The 21,605-nt window shown below is 41.1% G+C and overlaps 2 protein-coding genes across 2 annotated transcripts; one reads left to right on the top strand and one right to left on the bottom strand.

Annotated features, from left to right (window-relative positions):
- The first annotated feature begins 362 nt into the window (after positions 1-362).
- spata6 (spermatogenesis associated 6) lies at positions 363-12,814 on the top strand. Its single transcript, XM_069680641.1, has 12 exons — positions 363-446; positions 1,349-1,486; positions 1,846-1,894; positions 2,023-2,064; positions 2,206-2,330; positions 4,229-4,309; positions 7,058-7,103; positions 7,152-7,495; positions 8,566-8,668; positions 9,003-9,043; positions 10,035-10,198; positions 12,683-12,814. Exons 1-12 carry the CDS (start codon positions 363-365, stop codon positions 12,792-12,794), a joined length of 1,329 nt encoding a protein of 442 aa, XP_069536742.1. The 3' UTR covers positions 12,795-12,814.
- Positions 12,815-15,026: 2,212 nt separating this feature from the next.
- On the bottom strand, positions 15,027-21,419 carry dnttip2 (deoxynucleotidyltransferase, terminal, interacting protein 2). The gene is made up of 7 exons (XM_069680397.1): positions 21,345-21,419; positions 18,594-20,614; positions 17,432-17,570; positions 17,107-17,202; positions 16,616-16,780; positions 16,259-16,368; positions 15,027-15,472 (listed from the first exon to the last, which is right to left on the bottom strand). Exons 1-7 carry the CDS (start codon positions 21,417-21,419, stop codon positions 15,376-15,378), a joined length of 2,703 nt encoding a protein of 900 aa, XP_069536498.1. The 3' UTR covers positions 15,027-15,375.
- Between the last annotated feature and the right edge of the window lie 186 nt (positions 21,420-21,605).

Below are 21,605 nucleotides of genomic sequence, written 5' to 3'. Positions count from 1 at the left end.
TAAATGAGACCCACAACATACAAAGAACATCTTAATAATCTCTTCAATTGTATTTTGCATTGTTTACATGTGTAGCTCTCTCTGTGGTGATGTAGTCTTTAGTTATTTTTATGGTTTTGGCTAATAAACTGTTTTATAACTCAACTGCTAGTTTAAGTACAATTTAACACACATTTTGGATGTAAGTCAGAGACTTAGAGAGACGTAGAAACAGATTTATTAGTGATTATCAGCTCAAATGTGTGCGCGTGGGTGCGCAGAGAGCTTATGATTGGCCGAGCCTTGGTCACGTGACTGTACATCCGCTCCCTGTGACTGTTGCTGTTTGGCAGCTATGACAACGTACTTCGAAAGTTATATGAATGGCTTTAATGGAGAAGAAGCTTTCCTCCTCTAAAGTGCGCCAGAAGTCTCTGAAATGTACCGTATACTTGGACATAAAGAAAGTAAGTGTATGTTAATGCTGCTCCTTTGCTACAAAACATGAAAACGGACCTGGTACTCTAGCGTATATAGCGTAAGCTAGCTAGCGAGCTTACATCCTCTTCCCTTTGCAAACATTTCCTGCACGTTCTGAAAGTAACGATTAACGGCTGCAACTTAACAAATAGAAAAAATGTAATGATTAATGTTAATTCTAGCTAGTTTACCTACATAACTATAGCTTACCATAAATTAATTTCCTAGTATCATTCTAAACAATATGAATATTATCAAACATGTTGTAACTTCAACGGTTTGTTAAGTTTTAATCTGTAGTTCAGGTGATTTAGATCAACTACAACAGAAAGGCGTGTGTTTAATTATTGTAGAGGCTAGTTTTTATGTCTGAAGTTCTCTATGGCAGTGATTTTTTGGGGTTATATACTAAGTGATTAACTAACAAAGATATCATTGAACATTAAAATGTCTGTAAAGCAAAGTCTATTGTTTTACTACAAATTTAAGTTGACTAATTTTTAAACGTTATACTTCTTTTATTGTGCAGTTGAGAGAACCTTTTTGGTAATCAATTCGGTCTCATTTCCAATCAGAGTAATTAAAAATAATTCCTTTTGTGGATTTTTTAAATCATGAACTTTGCTGTCCCCTTTTGTCGCAGTAAAAAGGCCATAATGCTATTGATAGTACCTCAGAGGATTGCTCCTGTAAATCACAAATTTTTATCAACATGGATTTAGGACATGTGATGTGTAATTTTGGATAGGGCTCAATTATTTTTGAAATGTTGTTTTGCAAGGAAAGGCTTATTTTGTCATATGATTGAAACTAATTGGCCAATAATGATAATATACAACATACAAATGCCTGACCCATCACAAGAGCTACCTATTATGTTTGTGTGCAGGTAACATGTCCAGGAGTGCTCCTGTCTAAAAGGAACAATATCTACCTCAGCGTGTGTATGATGGGCCAGTACAGGAAGACTCCCTGTTTGCCACCTGTGTTTCCTTTACTCTTCCACCACAAAATGGTATTTGTCAAGGTGAGAATAGCTGTGTATTACAGGGATAAGAATACTTAGGTCGGTGTCACTCTACTCATACCTATGTATTGTATTTTTATTCACAAAAGATTAATGGTGAAGAAATCCTTATCCTACCAATAATTTGTTTCTGTCTGAATCCTCTCTTCTTGGAAACTTTATATATTGCAGACTATTGCAGGCTTATTTTTAAGGCCGAAGATTCAAACTAGCAAACCTCCAATTTGAACATTACTGCCCTCTCTCCTGATAAAAGAGGCCTTCTATTCCCTGGAGAGAATGGCAGAGTTAGATACGAGGCTGTCTGTCTCGTCTTGTTATAAGTATTGATTTGCTTCGTCTGTACTCTGTTTTACCAGACTTTCCCTGGCATTGTTGACCCTGCTGATGTAGCTGACCTCCTTGAAGGTAAACGGCCGTCTGGGACTTGCTTCCTCATCTTTTAGTCCTGAATCCTCCGCTATGCAAGCTTATAGGCTATTAGCTGTGATACTGATCATTAGCTCACGGTCTATTTGTACTTTCCTTCCTCTTAGCTGACACAACATCTTTTGAGCTGATTCAGTTGGTGCCTCCAGGTATGCTTACTGATGATGCCTCCTGGGCATGTTAAATCCCCACTTTATCTAGTCATTACACTGCAAAAACAGGATCTCTAACTTGGATTGTGTTTATGTGGGTGTTCCTGTTTACAGTCTGCCTGTGTTCGTTTTTTTTAGAGGGCGAGATCCTTGCTACAATGGAGGAGAGCAGCAGAGATTTCCTGTACCCCGAACCTGGATTGAGCTCAGGAGAAAGAGCAGCAGAGAGAGAGATACTGTTGAAGAGATGCCCCTCCTTTCCTGTAGGCTATTTTCCATCTATTCCTTTTTTTTATTGTTTAATCCTCCATCCAACACCTGAGCCGAGAGTTGGGTGTCGACTCCAATACCTGTTCTGCTTATCAATTCCTTCTTTCCAGATATGTAGCCTTTTTTTATGGTAAGGATTTATTGCGTTTAGAAACTACAGAAGCCCTTATCGGACATGCATCCGTTTCCCGTGATAACGAGTCATTTCTTTTCTTGAGATCTCGACTTATTTATCACATTATCACGAGATAACGACGCTGCACCACCATAACGTCAGATGATCATAACTTGTATCCCCAGAGTTGTAAAAGCACAAAACGGACATAAGATTAGTGTGTCTGTAAAATCACAGTGACCAGCCTGTTGTTTGGTTTTCTAGATCGCCAGAAAATTATCCCATTGTCATGAGAAAACCAGCTTTGTTATCACGAGATTAAAAGAAAAATAAGTCGAGATCTCGAGAAAACGATCAGAAATAGCTTGTTATCATGGGAAAACAGAGTAAATAAAATGTGTGGATGCATGTCCTCTAAGGACTTCCATCAGAAACCAATAAGCACAACCAAAATTCCTGTGTCCATATTCATACATTTTTTAAAGAATTAAATGTACATTTAATTGTGTGTGTGAGTGTGTGCAGTAAGACACATTTATCAAGTGACTAAATCCAACTTACAGCAAATTGTTCAAATAACTTTAAGGAGTCGTTCTCAGGTGCTTGACAGTTTAGTTATCGTATTTTTTTTTGCAAAAACATATCAAATTTATTTTAAAAAGTCACATCAGAGACTGAGAGAATATAATGCTGCATTGAGTGCTGAATTCATCGACAGCAACACACAAAATCGATAGCTGAATTAGCCGTCTTCTCACAAATGTTCAAACAGCTCTGTACTTTATTGGCTGATTTAAGCAACGTGTTGTTGTGTATGACTGATATTTTGGACAATTGAAATGGAGAATGTTTGTGTACTTCAGTCAACAAGGTTCTATTCATAACCAACTTAAGAGACTTCAGGAGCTCTCTTAAAGTAAACCAACTTTCATTCTCAAATTTGTAAACAAGAGGTCAAAGTGAGGGATTTTTCCCTCCTTCTTTTTAAACCTGAGCCGAGGTGTGATCTCACTGTAGAATCTGAAAAGGTGTCCAAACGTCAGTTGATGAGTTTAATGCTGTTCACATGTCACAGCGACCCCACATTGTGCTCGCCATGTGATCCACAGTGATTGGCACCAATATTACACACGTCATTCATAGACTGGAGATTGAACATTGTTGCTCTCTATAAGTGAGTCTCCCCATCATCTCGGTGGCTCACATGTCTGTGCACATGACAGGCAGGTACACTACCAAGATAACCAATTCAAAGGCACTGGCCTGTCTGAGACAAAGTGAAGCTATTTGTTCAGAGAAGATGGCATTTTTCCTCATAGAGCTGTCGACAGCCTTTGCTGCACGGACAGAAAAACTAAACGGAGAACTTCTCTTTCCTCCTCCTCTTCTTATATCATCCCTTTCTCTCCCTACCTCCTCCTCTTTTCATTCCTTCATCTCTCTGTGGCCGCACGTTGCTGTTCCATCCTCCCCTTCTCCTCCGAGGCACTAACTGGCATATTGAAATGTCTTTAAACACCAGTCCCCCTCACCATTGCTTTTATGTGTTTGTGTTTGAGGCCTACATAGCAATTTAGATGTCTCTCTCCAAATGCCATATTATTTAAACGTCACTGGAGCCTCATTCTTTTCTGCAATTTGTTTTTCTCAAGCCAGGCGTAGATTGAAGATTTGTGGTTGTAAATTGGTGTTTCAAGCAGTGCTGTTATCTGTCTCTTTGTCTTCATCTCCCTGTTAAAGGTGTTGTGTTTGTTCCTATTGTCACTCTTCTTTTAGGGAATCGCCCCCAGAGTGGAGTTTGCCACCACATCAGTCATAGAAGAGAGTAATGGGAGAGACAGCCAGCCTGCCTCACCTGTAAGTGTGTCCTTTTATTTCATTTCTTTGCATTACTTCACAAAGTGTGTATCCAGTCTCTTAGTACTTTTAACTTTTGTCTTTCTGTCTACTTAATGCCTGATATCCGACAGGGGCTGGTGCTTTTGTTTTTCTTCTTATGATCTTCAAAACAGCTCAGTCAAATTTTAAACAAATCCATCAAAGTGCCAATCATAAGTCAAGAAAACCGTCCGTTTATCCTTCTCTGTGTAAGTGTTGACCAAAACAGTGAGCAGTTCATCTCTAGAGGGCTTTAATGAGGGGTATCGCTCGCCATCAGATTTGTCTGTTTCCTCCATACATACCCACCTACTATTGTTGCCATGGCTACTGCATCTATCTATCCATACTGGCAGTGTTTCAAGGGTATCTCTTCTCTTCTTGTGAATGTAATTACGGGGAAGCAGATCTGTGATGCTGATAGCGAGGCTCCTCTCACATCTCCGACTGGCTGGGAGTTTTTACACAGTTTTTGTCACGCAACCCGTCAGTCAGTCTCTTTCACTTTCCAAAAAGGCTGTCGCTGTGTGGACATCACAGCGACACGTTTCCATCCAGGGTTGTAGTTAGCTCATGCTTAAAAAATTGGCTGTTTTGACAAATTAATAATTGATTTTCTTTTAAATTTCAAGCCAAATTGTATCTGGTTCCAGCTCCTCATTAACGAGGATTTTCTGCCTTTCTTTGTCTGCTTTTTTCTCAGACTAACAGTCCAAAACTTAAACTGTCCACATCATCTTGGTCTTAAGAAGATTGTGGCAATTTTCACTTGTTTATCAAACTGCCAATTAAAAAAAGGATATGGCAAAGTAGTGGATATCGGAAAACCCTGCCTAAATTGAACCTGTTTCTTCATGTTTGTGAGGTACGTGTGGAGGTAATCTTAGCAGGTGGTTACTGGGAGTTTAGAATAATGTCCCACTTCTGGTCTGAAGAAGAGGATTACTTAAAAATAACAGTGAGGATTGAAATCTTTCACAAACAGTCCTGTTCGCAACATATGATCCACCACACAGCGGTTGGCATGTTGTGCCAAAAACACTACCATGCATTTCCCAGGTGCAGTAACCTAAGCTGAGCCATTTGTTTAAATGGGATGTCATTGACAGGGAAGCAGATTGTCAGAGTGTTCTCCTGGCCCCTCGGGGAGATGTCTGGATCAGAGCACCGCTGTGGCTGTCAGACAGTAGAATTTCTCCATTTTCTCGCTCCTAATGGCTCCTCAGCATAGGCATCTCCCTGACTGCCTGCCCACCCGGCTGACAAACCCTGTCCTCTTCTAATAGAGATTCAGAGTGATGGCAACTTCTGCAAAACCTCTGAAACTAAAAGATACAGTCTTACACCCACTCCTTTGCACATTCTGGTCCTATTATCTTCTGTAATTGTTGCTTTTACCATTTAAATACAGTTTTTAATCCAAAAGTCATTTTTAGCCATGCTAGCAGCTTTGCTCGAGAGGTGGCAGTGTTAGTCAGTCGGCCTGTCTGTGTCTCATTCTGTTCGCCCACCACTTTGGTTTAGACAGAAATATCTCAGCCTGTCTGATGGATTGCTGTTACACTTTATACAGACATGTCCCCAGAGGATGAATCCTGAATCCAGTTCATCATCACTAACAGCTAATGGATGGATTGGCACAATACCTGTCGTAGATAGGCAGAGATTTTTGTCACTTCTGTTTGTGACCAAAAACCTGCAGAACTGATGACACTCGGATCAGCCTCAGGGGTACTTTATGTTTGGTGCTAACTAGCAAATATCATCCAGCTGAGATATTAAAAACTGTGATCATGGCAAAGATTGAGCCTGCTTGGCATTAACATGTTAGCTTGTCATTGTGAACATGTGTGCATCATGGATGTTGTTTTTAGCATTTAGCAGCTGGCGTGGCTGTTATCATTCATCAGCATCCCAAGCTGTGCTGAACAGTGTCTTTAAAAACCATCATTGGAAATAACAGGTAATAACATCAGACAAGCCTTTAACACTCAGCTGGCGACCTGAACACAGACTGGCTCTCAGAGGCCGTCCTGTGAAAACAGACAGAAAAGCTGAAAGAAGTCGATGATGGTGGTGGAAGAGTGGGTGGGAGAACATACTTTGCTTAATTCCATTAAATCAGCCCATTCTCAAATGGCAACCTGCATGAGGATTTATTCATCGTTTAGTTTCTCTTAAAAATAGTTTTAATGTTGTGTGATTTCCCTTATTAGCATTTAGATTATCTTTGTTTTACAGCCAGGTAATGCCTCTTTATCATATTAGACTGGAGATGGCCATCAAATGCAATTAACATTTTATCTTAACGTATTTATCCCAGGTTGGCATTACCCGCAGGAAGTGGGATATTGCATCTGAGAACGATGTTAGTGGCCATTAGAGTTATTGAAGTAATTCTGCAGAGGTTGTCTCCATGGCAGTGCTGACTGCGGGAGCTGTTGTTGTTGTAACACTTAAGCTGAATGATTTAGCTAATGGTTTAATGGTTTAGTCCAGGGAGAGCAAGTCTTTGTGGAGAGTGAGAGTGAGAGCAGCTGCCTTAATGGAAAAAATGGCTGACGCTTGAGTAAAGGAAAAACATTTTGGTCTGTGGAGAAATCTAAACTGCTGAGACAAATGTTATGTGTCACCTCAAAATGGAGAGTGGTGAGGGTTGCTTGACATGTGAGAGCAACTTATCAACATTTTTCTCTCTCTCTCTTATATTCTGTTCCTGCACCCCAGACATGTCTTTCTCCAGTGAGGCCATCTTTAACCCCGTCCAGGCAGGGCGCAGTAAAACAGTCGTCCCCCTCCAGCGGTCAGTTTTCCCACATAGACGACTCGACCTGTGTCACATCAAAAGCTGGGAAGGAAAAGCTAAATGTCGAAGCTACAATTCCAAACTCTGCAGCATCCTCGACCTCCAGACGCTCACCTTCTACTCAAAAGCCCGGCCAAAATCCCCAGAAAAACAAGAAGGAAAGAAAACACGCCTCTCCCCGAGTTTCTGTAGACTCTAACTACCAGCAGCCAACAGTTTCCTCAAGGACACGAGCCTTATCCCCTTACACCCACCGCAAGATGTGCCAACTTTCAGAGGACGCCCGGCAGAGGCTGAGCCATCTCCAGCTGGGGCCTCACCACTTCAGGAAGGAGACTGAGAGCCAGCCGCCCTTCCTGGTTTGTGTTACATCAGATTCATTCCTAAATACTGATGGCAGTTGACGAAAAGCGCTCTGATGGTTTGTTTAATGCCAATAAAACACGTGTTCAGTGGACAGGGGTTATAAAATTAATGGGATCCTGAATTGATGTAGTTCAAACCTCAGTGGGAGCTTCCCAAATTTGAACATCATCTAGCGGGCAGATTAAGTGGAGGGCATAATAAGAGCGCAGTGTTAATCTCTCCACCTGAGCCGTTAATGGATTTTGACGTCATGAAAATGTTTCACGATGTGCGGATGTAATATGGCCTATTATCCTCTCTGAGGGGCCTGACTGTGCTTTAATAGCACACGTGCTAAATTTAGGCTGCTACACAGTCATTTGTTAACACTTTAATTATGGCTGTATCACTGCTATGAGAGATTAGCATATCAAAGGGAGTGATTTTCTGATCACACAGCCTTGGGGAATATACAGATGATGGACAAGAACAACACAGCCTCTAGTTCTAAGCGCCTCCCTCCCTCTGCTCCCAAACGCATTCCTGCTTCTTCATTTACATCAAATCTAATCCTGAGGTATGAATATCAAAATCCACTTGCATGCTGTTATTAAAGGAAATGATTAGGTACCGCGTTGTTTGTTTTTGTCACACACATGAATGGAATTTACTAGAATACAACAGGCGTGTTATTAAAGAGAGGGGCATGTTTTTCCCCTCGCTGCTTTTCCTTGGGGAATCTTCTGTCGACAATTAACCCTCGTAATTGAGAGTCAAGCTGCAATTAACGAATAGATACCTAATGAAGTAGCTTAGCCCCATGGTGAATGCATTATCAGTGCATGTTTCAGAGCCTCAACTCCCCCTCTGTTTGTGTAGAGGGAAACACAATCCTGTACCAAACCAAAGCGAGCTGCTTTTCCTTTAATTCTGCACAAAGCAAAGAGAGGACTGATTGTGATGAATGTACTTTGTTGTTGATTAGAATAGCACAATATAACAGAGAAAACATTTGATTAAATTAGTCAAACTACACAAATAAAGTCAGGTTTTGACTGCAGATTATTTCTCTGTTGTGTTACAGGTGTCTCATTGCAGCAGCGTCTCCGTTATGGGAACTCCGTCCTCCTCTCCACAGAGTGGTAGCATGAGACGACACTCTGTCACCTTTACCACTGATTACACAGGTAGACCCCATCACACATGCAAAAACAATACATGTACAGTTAACACTCCAAAGGCCATGCTGTACTAGCTTAAGACATAACATTCTGCAATTCTTATATATATTATTTGTTGTGTTTTCTTTTGGCTGTTATGAGTATTTTAGGATATCAGAAAGTAATTATACTAACAGCAGGGAGCTACATAAAGGATACACAGATGAAAAATGGCTCTGTATACAGCTTCCTGTATGTAAGGATTCAGCTTCCTGTGTACGGGATAGAATCTTTGTCTAGTAGATGCTATGCTGTCCAAAAACTGCTGCATGTAACTCCTGACTGGTTTTTGTCATTGCAGATCCTTCTCTCCTGGGGAGTTACAGACCGAAAACAACCAGAGTAAGTTTTATTATAATAGTTCAAGCCAGAGCTACTGTTTACATTCAGCAGCACATCAGTAGCATGGAACGTTCAGATGTTGTGAAGGCATCCACTTTATATGTTGCTGGTCACAAGGGCCACATGCTTTCTTTTTATTGTGGATGTAAAAGTAGCCATGACACAGTGTCACTGTATATACACACAGATGGACGAATATGACAGCTCCCTAAAAGTAAAGCCAAAACATTTCAAGCGCCCCCTGCTGACTGGCTGCAGTATAGTTCATAAAGCCCGCCTCCTCCATGTTAACAGATGGGACATGAGTCAAACTATAAAATCAAAATACACGCAAAATAATGTTTCTCAGACATGGTTTCTGTCATTATAGTTAGTTCTTATCATGCTGATTTACGTCCAAGTGTTCATTTTTCTGACAAGTTATTTGATGCTGTAAAAAAGATGATTGACAGCTCTGTTGACCAATCCGGCTCCTGCAGCTGATCAGACCGGGATTAGCAGAGTAGAGGACGATCGTCGAGAGAAGACTTAACTAAAACAATCACTGTAGTCATTGAAGTTTCCATATGTGTGAGCGTCTGCTTCAGACCAACACAAGAAGCTGTTCTGCTGTTGAACACGCCGACATGCAGGATCCTTGTTGTTTTTCTCGGTAATTTAAGTGTGTGCTTTGGTTAGTGGAAGTGGCTACAGTGGCTCCACCCATCGACCTCTACTGCTCATCAATTTCGTACAATGAGAGCAGATGGAGACGCATCGTCCATCTACAGTATATATACAGTCATTAGTATACACACAGTCAAATACAGACACTCAAAACTGACACTGTTTTAGACACTTTATTATTAGAAAAATATTGTGACGTTTTTGTACCATTAATGTACCCTTTCATGAAAGCTAATCATTCTGTATACGAAGCTTAACAACATTAAAGATTTGATGCAGTTTTTAAAACTTTTCGACTCACCTTTTTTCTTGTGACCTCTTCCAGGTGAAGTCAGGTTCGGTCAGGCTCCACTCGTCTCCAGAGACACAGTTCAGACTTGAAGCCCGGACCAAAAGCCCAAAAGCGAGAGGTGCTGCCTTAGATAAGTCCTCCCTCGCCGCTTCAAACCCCAGAAGTCCTCTGGACCTCAGCCATTCCCTCAGAGACAGGTAAAATCTGTAGATAAAACAACCCCTCACCTCAACCTGACCTTAAAAATACATTCATCTTTTTAATGTTCGTTTTAAGATCAAAACCACTTTAAAGAGGAAAACCACACTGACCTGAAAGCAGCTAAATCATCAAAGAACAAAATGTGAGTTCTCAGAATATAATCCTCTGGAACAAAACACACAAGCAGGAAAAGGAAATCAGCATGCACTTTTGATGGATTAGCTAAGAAGCGATGCGCACTGGTAATTAGCATGCTTGTTTCTAACTTTGTGTTGTGGGAAAGTTTGTCTTTGAATGTACATCAGTTCTCAGGATCAACTGAGAGACCTGAGTCTGTGTTTTCTGGCCCCAAAATCAGATGATGACACATAATCCTGTTTCTTGAGCTGTTTGCCCTGAATTTATCCTGACCCATCTGTGTAAATCATCAGTGCTTGCTCAAAGGATCTTAAAAGCAAAAGAGGCACCTGTATGAGTTTCCAATTTTAGTATACGGCAAATATATGACAATCCCATGAGGCGTTAGTCATACACTGCCGCTGCTACGTGTGTGTATGCGTTGTACTAATCTTTAATTTTGATCACACTCGACAGGCAGGATGAATTCCCCTCCACCTCTTAAATTATAGAAGCTGATGTCTTGTCATGTTTGTTCATTACCGAGAGAGGAGGCAGAGAGGAGGAAAAACAAAGAGGAAAATGGTATTGATTTGTGTTTCAGCTCCAGTCTGATGCATTTGACCCGATGCACGCTTTAATACATTCAAAGAGACCTTGTCATCGATCATGGCAGCTGTGAGTTAAACACACCGAGGGGACCGATGTTCTGTTTTGTTTGTTTGTTTGTTTGTTTCGGCTCCCCCTTCCCTCCTGCTCCATAAGTAAACATTAAAATCAATAGACAATCTTAAACTGCAAAGTAAATTGTAGGAAATGAATGATACTTTTCTCTCAATTGAAAACGCGGCAGGAGTCGCAGGGCGGGAGATTAGAGCGGGCCTTTGTAGATTCCCTCCGACCGGCAGAGGGGCACGTCTTACCACAAATCTTTGATCTATAAAGAAAATGACAGATGCCAGTGGCAACGTTTGCTCCCTAAGCCCCGAAGTCTCAGTCTATTCATGTCTCTGGATGATTTGTCCTTGATGACTTTTTGAAGCAGGTAGCAAGTTTATCAGATTACACATGAAAAGCTTCCATTCCCACACCGCGAGCAGGGCCAGGGCGGCAGCCAGTCAGTCAGGCAGTCATCACCCCTCCACTCCCGACAAATAGACGTGGACGAGAAGCAATACTGGCATTTATTACTGTTCACTTCTGTCTGTCTGTCAGAGCCAGCTTTCACTACACAACTGCCTGTGGCCAACTTGCAGACACGTTTGTATTGTATTGCTGAAGCACATTTAAGCCTCCAGCTCAAACAAACAGTTGTTTCTGTCAATCAGGAAATGATATCATTTTAGTTTTGCATAACAAGAATCAAAATTATTATTATGATGGAGGAAACAGTCGTTTATTTTAAAGACTCTTTAACATAGTACACTTAAAGTTAGTTTCAGCTTTGCATCGGCCCTCACATCTTGTGTGATGTTACAGCACAGACTAGTGGACAAATGTATTATCTGTCAGAACATCTGTATAGAAGACTGCAGCACTGTTTGTGGAGGTGATATGATTCAGAGTGACTTTATTTCTCAGTTTAAGTCATTTTCAAGCAAAACGCCAAAACATTCTCATGTTCCAGCTTCTAATGTGTGGATTTGCTGCTTTTGTTTTTTATTTAGGTGAAACTGTTTTTGTCATTGACAGAAATACTAAGATGTCTAATTTTCTGCTATTTTATAAACTAGATCGAGACCCAAACTCCATTCAGTCCAAGAAAAAGCTACAGACCGAGCTCTTTCATGAACACCTCCGCACTTAATGATACTAATGCTATTGATGATGACGATATTTGTGATGATGACATTGAGGATGATGATGATATTGAGGTGGTTGATGACTATGATTTCAAAAAAATCGGTTTCTTTACGCCCTGTGAGTTCCTGTCAGCACCAGTGTCCGATCGCACTTACTGACTTTGTTTCCTCCTGTCCCGATCCTCGCTTGTGTTGTATTAACTCTCAGATGTAAATCGGTTTGGACAAAAGCGTCTGCTTAATAAAATTGTTACATTGTTGTAACATTGTGGACATTGTTGACTTGTGAGCCCTTAAAACAAGTCTGTGCCAAATTCTCCAGCTATGACCAATTCAACCAGATATTTCCAGTCTTTTAATGCCTCGTGGGGACGTGGCTTTAAGATTGGAACCCACAGGATTCATCAGTAATGATAATACATTTTTCAGTCACACCCCGAACATGATCAAAATATTCTTTTTCCATCAAATCAAAATGTATGTCAGCTCATCCTGATGCAGTTTTTTGGGCCTCACACTCTTTGAGTTTTTAATGTGGCATTTCCTTTTTGTGTTCTTCAGACTCCAGACCAGTCAGCCCAGTCCGTCCTACTGGGAGATCCACAACCGTGTTCAGAGGATCCTGCAGACACACAAAACCACCCTGGACCACCAAGTGACCTTTGACCTTTAACTTACTGATGTGCTCACAAGGTGACCAAACATCTTATGTTTCAATACAAAAACGATTTACTGTAAAACTAGTAACTCTTAAAATGCAATTACTTTTAATTCAAAGTTAAAGGCAGATATTGAATTTCATTTGCGCGCACACACAAAAAATCTTCTTAACCTCATAATGAGTCAAACCTTCTCACACACATGTATCTTCATTTATCTCCCTTTTATGTTCATTTAAATTTGAAACCATCCCAAGCACCTGCTGAGCCGTGCTCGTCGTCGTAGTTACTCTTTGAAAAGGCTACGTTCAAAAGCGAAGCAGCGCCGCTTCCCTCCCACCCGTCAGCTGGGCTGGTTTTTTTTTTTCAAAAATGCCCCGTTGGTGAAACCAAACATAGACGTCATTTAATTTCTCTAAAGCTGTGTGTGAAATTGGCTCGGGTATAAAGAAGCTACATTTTGTGTGTACGAGAAGGCGACATGGTGGATGTAAGCTGCAGCTGTTAAGGGCTCATCTTTCGCTACACAAAAGAGACAAGAAGGTAGCCAAGAGCCACCGATGGGAGCCAGCAGCGATACGAGACTGAAGAGATTTAAGAGAGAGAGGGGGAACAAAAGTAATCCTGAATCAAAGAGAAGAAGACACAAAGCGTTTAGCCTTAACATAATCATTCACAGCCCAAGTGTTACGCTGAATGTGTTGAACACTGTTAATTCAGACTGTATGTGGGATGTATGTACTCATCAGAGGTTATCTACTCTCTATAGTGAACACAAAATCTGTCTGGTAGTATTTCAGTCTACCATACGGGCTGAATTTAATATTGTACCAGTGTGTTATGCCCTCTCTTACAGCTATACAGTATAACTAATTTAATCCTGAATGATGCTTCATATAGAAAATGTATTTTATTTTAAAGGAGGGGTTAAAAGTAAGGCTACAAGTCTTTTGGTTTTCCTTGAGATTTAAGTAAATGTGCAGTCTGGATGTAATTAATGGTAAAACTAAATCCCCTGTGCTCCTCTCTTTGAGTCATACTGAACGTGTCCACCCAACCACTAACACTACGTGTACTTCTCTTTACAGCTGCTATCTGTTTAAAGTAATAATCTCCAAGATTTTCATTTAGATAAATGTCTGTTAAGTCTCTATCTATCACCGAATGAGGTAACACAATGGTGATAGAGCCTATGGCCCACTGATGAAAGCCTTTGCATTTGCAGTATATAGTATTATTATGGACTTTTACAAAAAAAATCACAAGTGGCGCCCAGTTAGTGACGTGTTTTCCATCAGCCAGCAGTGGTTGGTCTGCCAGAGAGGGTAGGCGGAGCTAAGCGGCTGCTTTTCGCTCTCTGCAAGTGTTGCGAGTAAACAGTAATCTACTATGGCTGAACAAACAAAGAAAAGATCGATGACTACAGATACAACGTAAAAAATAAGAAAAAGAAACATATTCGACGCTCAGATGAAGGCAAACAGTCTAAAAAGGAAAGCGACCGTCAGCGAGGAAAATCAAGAGTTACAACCGCAGCCGACTGTGGACGTCACACATGCAACTCTGTCTGGATATCTGGGAAGTGTGCTCCCACAATTACCATTTATCACCATAGGTGCCGCCAAAGAGAAAAGAAACTGAAATCTTCGAGATTACAACTTTGAACACTCTTGTTTCAATGTCTTCATCAGATATGACTATTTGTAATGTTACTTCCACAAGCGCAGTCTTCATTTTCAGATTAACGTAGGTTAGAGTCAATTTGAAAATTCTTATAGAACCGCATTTAATGTATTTAACTATAGATATGACAGTATTACAGTGGAAAAATTATGAATTGTTTTTGCATTTAAATGTTAATATTAGCAGGAGTAATAAATTATAAAATATATATTTAATTGTGAAGAATTTGCTATTTAATTAATTTTAAGTCGCATGTGATTGTGCTAAATTCTGACAAGTCACCCACAGGTCATACTTCATCTTTACAGTGTTAAATTGATGTGTGTTACATTTTGACGTGCCTAAAAACTGTTACTTTGTTTTATTTAAATTTTCCTATAGTGTTGTGCTCTTATTCTTCTTCATAAAGTCTTGTAACCTGAGCTGTTACAACATACTGTCAAAACAACAACAATCTCCCAACATTGTTTTGACCATAAATGTCAGTAATGGTATTTTTCATCCCACAGGACGAGCCATATGATCAGAATGTTAATGAGCTTCATTTAGAGAATCTTCAAACATTAGTGCCAGTCAAAAGATATTTTAATGTTCATTTAAAGCAAGTATTTGTAGAATGACTATGATTTCTGTGCAGCAAAATGTGGAAAATACATTTGATTAAAAATCAAAGTTGCTTTCAGTTGTTAATACACTTGTGTATACATTTGTCTCCGTCGTATACAGATGAACTCGATTCATCTTTGAGATGATCTTGAATGGGTGTGATTCAACAGAGCGTCAAGTGTAAGTCCCAAATTATAAAATACGCTCCAGTCTTAAACGACCCACCTTGTGAATAACTAGAGTAGATATCAGTATCTATATGAAAAGCCACTCAGAGTCTGTGTGCATCACATCAAGTCTTCAAATTTACTTCTTATGGAATTTATTCTTCTTCTTGTGTCTCCTGCCGGCTCCTCGTGCTGCTTTCTCCGCCACGATGTTCTGGTACTTCTTTTTGTTGTTTCTGATAAGAGAAGAACAAGAAGAGAAAGTTTTTTTTTTAAGTCAATACAGTTATATGTGGTCTTAAATACATTTAGTAGTTGTGATGCACTTTGTTTACTGCAACTCACTGCTTTTAAATAAGGAAAAAACCTCATCAGAGGATTCTTGCTAGAGGACAAGACCTGGCTACTCTCTGAAATTTATCACCAGAGTTATAGAATACATCTACACACTGTACGCAGAACTAGGGCATATTTCAGATTCATTTTGTCCCTTTTCTTATTCAGCACGACACTAAGCAGGGTAAGGCAACCCTGCTGTTGCCTTACAGTGTCCTCTGCCACCCATCACATCCTGTAACCTGATGAGAACTTTCATCTGTATCGCCAAATCAAAAGTTTACCATTGTTACATACTGTATTTTTGTAGAAGTTATAAAAACTTGTAGGAATTCTGAATTTTCAAAAACTTTTAATATAATGAAAAACTGTCAGCAATGATGGCAGACGTTTTTACCTCCCTTTACAGAGTGTCACAGGATCTAAAGGGTCATAAATATTCAAGGACTCATCCAAATCAAAGTGATCATATTTTGGTGTAGAATCTAATTACATTTCTCATACTTCAACAACAATGAACAAATACAGGTGGTAAACCTGCATCAAAGCAAACCTTAACTTAATCCCTGCTAATAAAAGATAGAGTTGAGAAGTGATCTATGTGAGTGGATTGTCATTATCAGAAACCTTGTCAGAGCTTAATGAAGCCAAATCTGGTGCTAGTGTTCGTTTTCATTTTAACTTACTGCCTGAATTCAGCATCAGCCATCAGCTCCTCCACCATCGTCCTCTTCCTGTCCTTCTTGGGAATACGGGAGTGATAGAAGTCTACTGGGCTGTCCATCACTGTACCAACCTGTATCACACACACACGGTACACTCCAATCAGTGTTTTATGTAGATAATCGATAAGCATGAGCATAATTACTGCGAGTGTTACAGACTATAATATGATTTATATACTTAATTTCTGTTACTTATCCAAATTACAGAAATCTTTCACCCTTAAATCTGCATAACCATGTTTTCTGAAGAGAAAATTGCCTTCTTAAAGTTATTGTACAGTTTGAGGGAAAAAAGTGAACTATGTGTTTTAAAGAGACCTGGAAATATTTGGGAAAGCCATCTCTGTCGTTCTTCTTGTAGAACCTCTTTGGGTCCATGGATCCTCTCATCTTCAGGACTTGGAGGTCTCCTTTCAGCTCCTGAGTGAGCTCAGGGGCCTTCATATTAAACCAGCTGTCTCCTGTTGACTTCTCTCTCTCCACCTGGGAAAAACAGAGGTTTCAATGATTAAGAAAGTATCACAAAAGCCTTTGAAGTACAGAGCTGTTATAAAAGGTTGTATTTACAACCTAATGTTGATGTAAGATAAGATGAGCTCTATTGATCCTCCACGGGAAATGTACTCGTTACAGCAGCTCACACACAGGCAAATTAAATAAAGTACTCAGGTAATACAAATAGACAAAAAGTACAGGTGGCAATATGTGTTTTTGTGTTTTGGGGCAGTGCGTGTCTTCATAACAGAATCCAGTTTAGTATAAAGTGACACAGATCATCTATAAACAGAAGAAAACTTTGCAGGACTTACTCTGTGTTTCAACTTTAAGGCTTGTTTAGATTCGCTGTATGGAGGCACTGCATCCTTCTTTTCAAAGTCCGGTCCCATCACGCTCTTCTTCATCACCTGTGGACAACAACAAAAGAAAAACTGCAATGCTGCAAATCACCAAACTCTATCAACGCCCCTACTCCTCAGAGACAAAAAGCCAAAGTCAAAGAGAACGGGAGAGAAGCCATGAGTAACAGCATCTCAGGTGTTATTGGATTTACTTGTCCTTGCATAACTATAAAGTTCATTATTCATTCTGCATCACAGAGCCATTTCAAAAGGGAAAAATCAATCACTTATTTACCTCATCTTGGATCTTCTTTTCCTTTAGTTTTTGCAGCGAACCGGAGACGGGTTTTGATTTGCTGCCATCAAAATTGATGTATAAACCCCCGAGCTCCTTCACTCTGATGCCTGGGTCAATACGGCTGGACAACTCTTTCCTGAAACAAATCGGCAAAGAGAAAAATTCCTCAGGAAGAGCAGTCATGTCTCATTTCTCACCTCTACACAAAGTTATAATAGTAATGTATAATAATAATGAGTGTGGCTGCACTGTCTATATGCGCTTACTCTTTTATTCTAAACAAATCCAAAGAAAAGACCTAAACAAACTCGCTAACTAGTATTCTTTGTTTATTCAGTGCACATTAGTAACACATACATGAACCATGTTGTTGCTAAAGGTTTCATGTTACCTTATGCAATGCGGTGTACTGCTGGAAATACTCACTAGAGGATCAACTGTGTATTAATACGCAGATGAAAATAGTCCCCCAAAATGTCCTATTTATTGAGTAACTGAACGAAGATGTTTTACAAATCTTTTTTTTTGGAAGGAGACGAGCTAGCTGCCCCACCATCCATTTCCGGTCCTAATGCTAAGCTAAGCTGCAGCATTATATTTAGCATAAAAGCATGCAAGAAAAGTGAATCTATATGATTAATGTAATTTTAGACAGCAGAAAAAATAGAAGATAAAGTTGTTCCTTGAATATTCATATATAAAAAATATTTCTGTTGATGTGTATTAGAGCCCGAACTGATATGAGACCAATACTGATTATAGAGGGGAAAAATCCAATGTAGTGAACACCAAAGAAAACAGATTTATATATGGATTTTGCATAGATTTGACTATGCAATGGTACTACTTTCTTAAACAAATAACTTAAAGAAACAATAACGTTACTAGAGATTGTCAACAAATTCAAGTGCTGACCACCGTCCTCTCAGCTGTGAAGCTCTGCTACATTTGCTCAAGACAGTGCTGAAAGTTTTGTGAACTATGGAGGTGGAGCAAACTCTCCTCGACAAACTATGTCACGACATCATTTCTGAATCATGCCAATTTATGCGTGAAAACATATACGTCAATTACGCTGTATCTGTGGTAGGACAAATCGGCTCGATAACGGCTGACCGATATATCAGTCGGGCTCTGAGGCTGCCACTTATAAACTTACAACTGAGGATTTCTACTCGAGTAGAGGATCATTGCATCTTCGTCATCATCATCATCCCCCTCCTCATCCATAAACTCCTCGTCCTCCTCCTCCTTCTCGACTCCCTCTTCCTTTGAGGCTTTCTTCTCCTCCTCCCTCGCGTTGTAGTAGTGTTCATCAGCCTCCTCTCCGGGCCGCGTGTCAATCATAAACAGTCCGTCAACTGATGTACCTGCGGCTTCACAGCTGTTGGAAGGCCCTCCTCTCTCCTCTGCTGTGTACCCCAGATCCTCCTCTTCCTCCCCTTCAGAACCGTCCCTCTCCTCCTCCTCTCCCTCTCCCTCTTCAGCAGACTCATCTTCATCCTCGCTGCTCTCCAACAGACTGATTACTTTTGTTTTCTGGACAACGACGTCTTTGGGTTGTTGCTCAGGAGCAGAGTCCACTGTGATCTTGTGCTGCTCGCTGGATGTTACCTGAATGGACTCAACCACCTGCTGAGCATCTCTATTCAATGTGCTGACATCCATTTTCTCCCCCTCCTCCTCTTCCTCACGGGGCCTGGTTTCCACAACAACAGCCTCATCTGCCTGTGATGATTTACCGTCCACATCAGCTGCTTCCTTAGCTTCGTCTTTGTCTTCAGTCTCCTCTGCGGCTTCAGGCGTCCTCTCACATAGTGTAACTGTAACTGAAGGCTGTACCGGCTCTGGTGATGGTTCTGTTTCCTGCATCGCTTCCATCTCTGAGGTGTCCCTGTGCTTGCTTTCAGCACATAGCTCCTCCTGCTGGTGTTCGACAGTCACTGCACGCTCACTAACAGCTTCTTCTGACACTTCTTCTGGAATGGCTTCAACTTCCTTCTCCTCTTCAGCTACATCTGCCTCCGCTGATGTGGGATCAACACTATTCACAGCCTCTTTGTCTTCTGATGTTTGGCTCTTATCTTCCTCCAGCAGTGTGCAGTCTGCGTCCTCGATCACTGTACTGTCTAATCTAGAGTCATTGAATGAAGTGTCCTCCTCGACTGGCTCAGCAGCCTTTTCTATAACAATACTGAGATCCTTGACTGAGTGCCTGGTGGCCGGAGCACCTCGACTGCTGCTCCCTGAGCCTGTGCGGCTGCTGCAGGGGGTCCCTCTGCTGCGTGCGGAGGATGGGCTGCCCATTGGGGAATGCACATCTGTCAGCTCAGAGTCCGAGTCGACCATTTTGGGCGCTGCCTTTCCCCGTCTGCGAGTCGTCATACTGTAAGTGGGCCCCGACTCAAACCCTTCAGAGTCACAGGATGGAGGCTCACTGACATCTGACTTTCCTCTTGCTGCCCGTGTCCTTCGAGTTCTCGGTGCAGGGGAGAGAGAGCTTTCCGAGGCTCCGTCTAGGTGGATGGGGATGGGACCTGTTTGCCTCCTGGATCTCGTAGATCTACGGGTAATCGACTTAGAAACTCCTGAGACGCTGGACGCGCAGCTTTCAGCATCTGAGAGTTCGGACTCTTCAGTTTGTTGTTTGGATGATCTGGAGCGAGTTTTTCTCTGACTTCTGGTGACCCTTTTAGAGTCAGACACCACAGAGCTGCAGGACTCTGACTCCGGCACCAAGTCGACCTTTACCCCTCCTGCCCCAACCGTTTTCCTCCTTGTGCTCCGGCGGACACTTTGGCCAGCTTTCAATGCAGATACAGCAGAAGAGCATGATTCCACCTCAGATATGTCCTCGTCTTCCTGACTCACTGTGCGGGGCGCTCTCTTCCTCCCCCTGGTGCGCGTCATCTGTGGTTCGCTGTCTGATACTGCAGAACAGCAGGACTCCAAGTCTGAATGGTCCGCTTCATGGGTGGAACCCACAGGTGTGCACGGCTGCTCTGGGCTGTGCAGTCTGGACGCTCTGGTGCATCTTTTTAACAAGGAGGGAGGTGGGGATGTTTGGGGTCCTGCCTCAGATTTCTCAAGCTGGCTGCTAGTTTCCACCAGGGTATGCTGGGTAGGGCTCTCTGCTTGTTGAGCAGTCCTCCTGGTTCTTCGACCAGTTGAAGGCGTGGCCTGTGAGACGGAAATAAGACATAGTTAATATTGAAGCTGGTCCATGAGCAAAATTTATCTCAAAGGAAAGAACCAATGCTATTTGATTTTTTAATTTACACTCCACAATGTCTTAGTCCGTCTCTCAAGTCATCGTCTTTACAGACATTAATCGACATGGATAACTTTAATCAAACAGGAGTAAATAGTCTATTTGTTGGGGCCAATTTTCAGCTGGAGTTTATACACATTTTGTACTTAAGTGAATATAGGATTGACTTAAAATAATGGGCAGTCACTGTTCATGGTAATGACGAAAAATGTCAGCCAGTGAAAAAGTGTGACACACTGATATATTTACAATTGGCAGTCTGCAAGGTAAGAAGTTTGTAAATAGTAATGGTTAAAAAGACCGTAAACGTGGTCGAAGCTGAATGAATTGAGAGCGTGAGAGTTGAAATCTAATAAAATTCTCCGTTTAAACAGCACTTAGATTTACTTATTTAAGTGTTGTTTGGTTTCGTCTTCTATTTAATATTTTTAAATGTTTTCACCAGTAGATTTGGCCTACTGATGTCACAACATCTATTCGTTTACAAACTATGCAAGGACCCATGGTGTCCACGTGAAGTTTGAGCAGCTACATACAATAGCTAAAAGACACGTCATGGGCTTGATTCACCTCGAAATTCACCTTTACATGATCTCTGAACATTTACAAGTTTAAATAGAACCTCACTACCACACGTACCTGGATATCGGAGGACATGTCAGGGTTTGTTTTACTTGGGGAGTACACGCGTACTCCTCTCCTGGTGGCCACCATCTTGCCTTCTGGCTTCTCTCTTACTTCCGGTGTGATTTCTAGACTCGACTAATCGATACGCGGAAATACAAGTCAGGCCAGTCTTAGCAGACGATCGCAGAAATTCAGATGTCAGTTTGTTTTCACTCCCAATTGAGTAAAGGTAGCGAAACCACACAGTAAAAATCTGTATTAAAATGTATTAAA

The sequence above is a fragment of the Semicossyphus pulcher genome, unplaced genomic scaffold (assembly GCF_022749685.1).
Source record: "Semicossyphus pulcher isolate SPU_LCO1_2020_fin unplaced genomic scaffold, fSemPul1.0.p SCAF_4, whole genome shotgun sequence".
NCBI classification, from domain to species: Eukaryota; Metazoa; Chordata; class Actinopteri; order Labriformes; family Labridae; genus Semicossyphus; species Semicossyphus pulcher.
This window is presented reverse-complemented; position numbering and strand designations above follow the sequence as displayed.

What these genes read in the sequence shown, in the direction of transcription:
- spata6 (XM_069680641.1), top strand. Translation starts at nt 363, where the DNA reads ATGGCTTTAATGGAGAAGAAGCTTTCCTCCTCTAAAGTGCGCCAGAAG. An exon ending in TGTAGCTGACCTCCTTGAAG is followed by an intron (nt 1,895 to 2,022) that starts GTAAACGGCCGT and finishes CCTTCCTCTTAG; the next exon opens with CTGACACAACATCTTTTGAG. An exon ending in CTTTACCACTGATTACACAG is followed by an intron (nt 8,669 to 9,002) that starts GTAGACCCCATC and finishes TTGTCATTGCAG; the next exon opens with ATCCTTCTCTCCTGGGGAGT.
- dnttip2 (XM_069680397.1), bottom strand. Translation starts at nt 21,419, where the DNA reads ATGGTGGCCACCAGGAGAGGAGTACGCGTGTACTCCCCAAGTAAAACA. An exon ending in GCTTTCCCAAATATTTCCAG is followed by an intron (nt 16,369 to 16,615) that starts GTCTCTTTAAAA and finishes TGTGTGATACAG; the next exon opens with GTTGGTACAGTGATGGACAG. An exon ending in GCTGATGCTGAATTCAGGCA is followed by an intron (nt 15,473 to 16,258) that starts GTAAGTTAAAAT and finishes TTCTCTTATCAG; the next exon opens with AAACAACAAAAAGAAGTACC.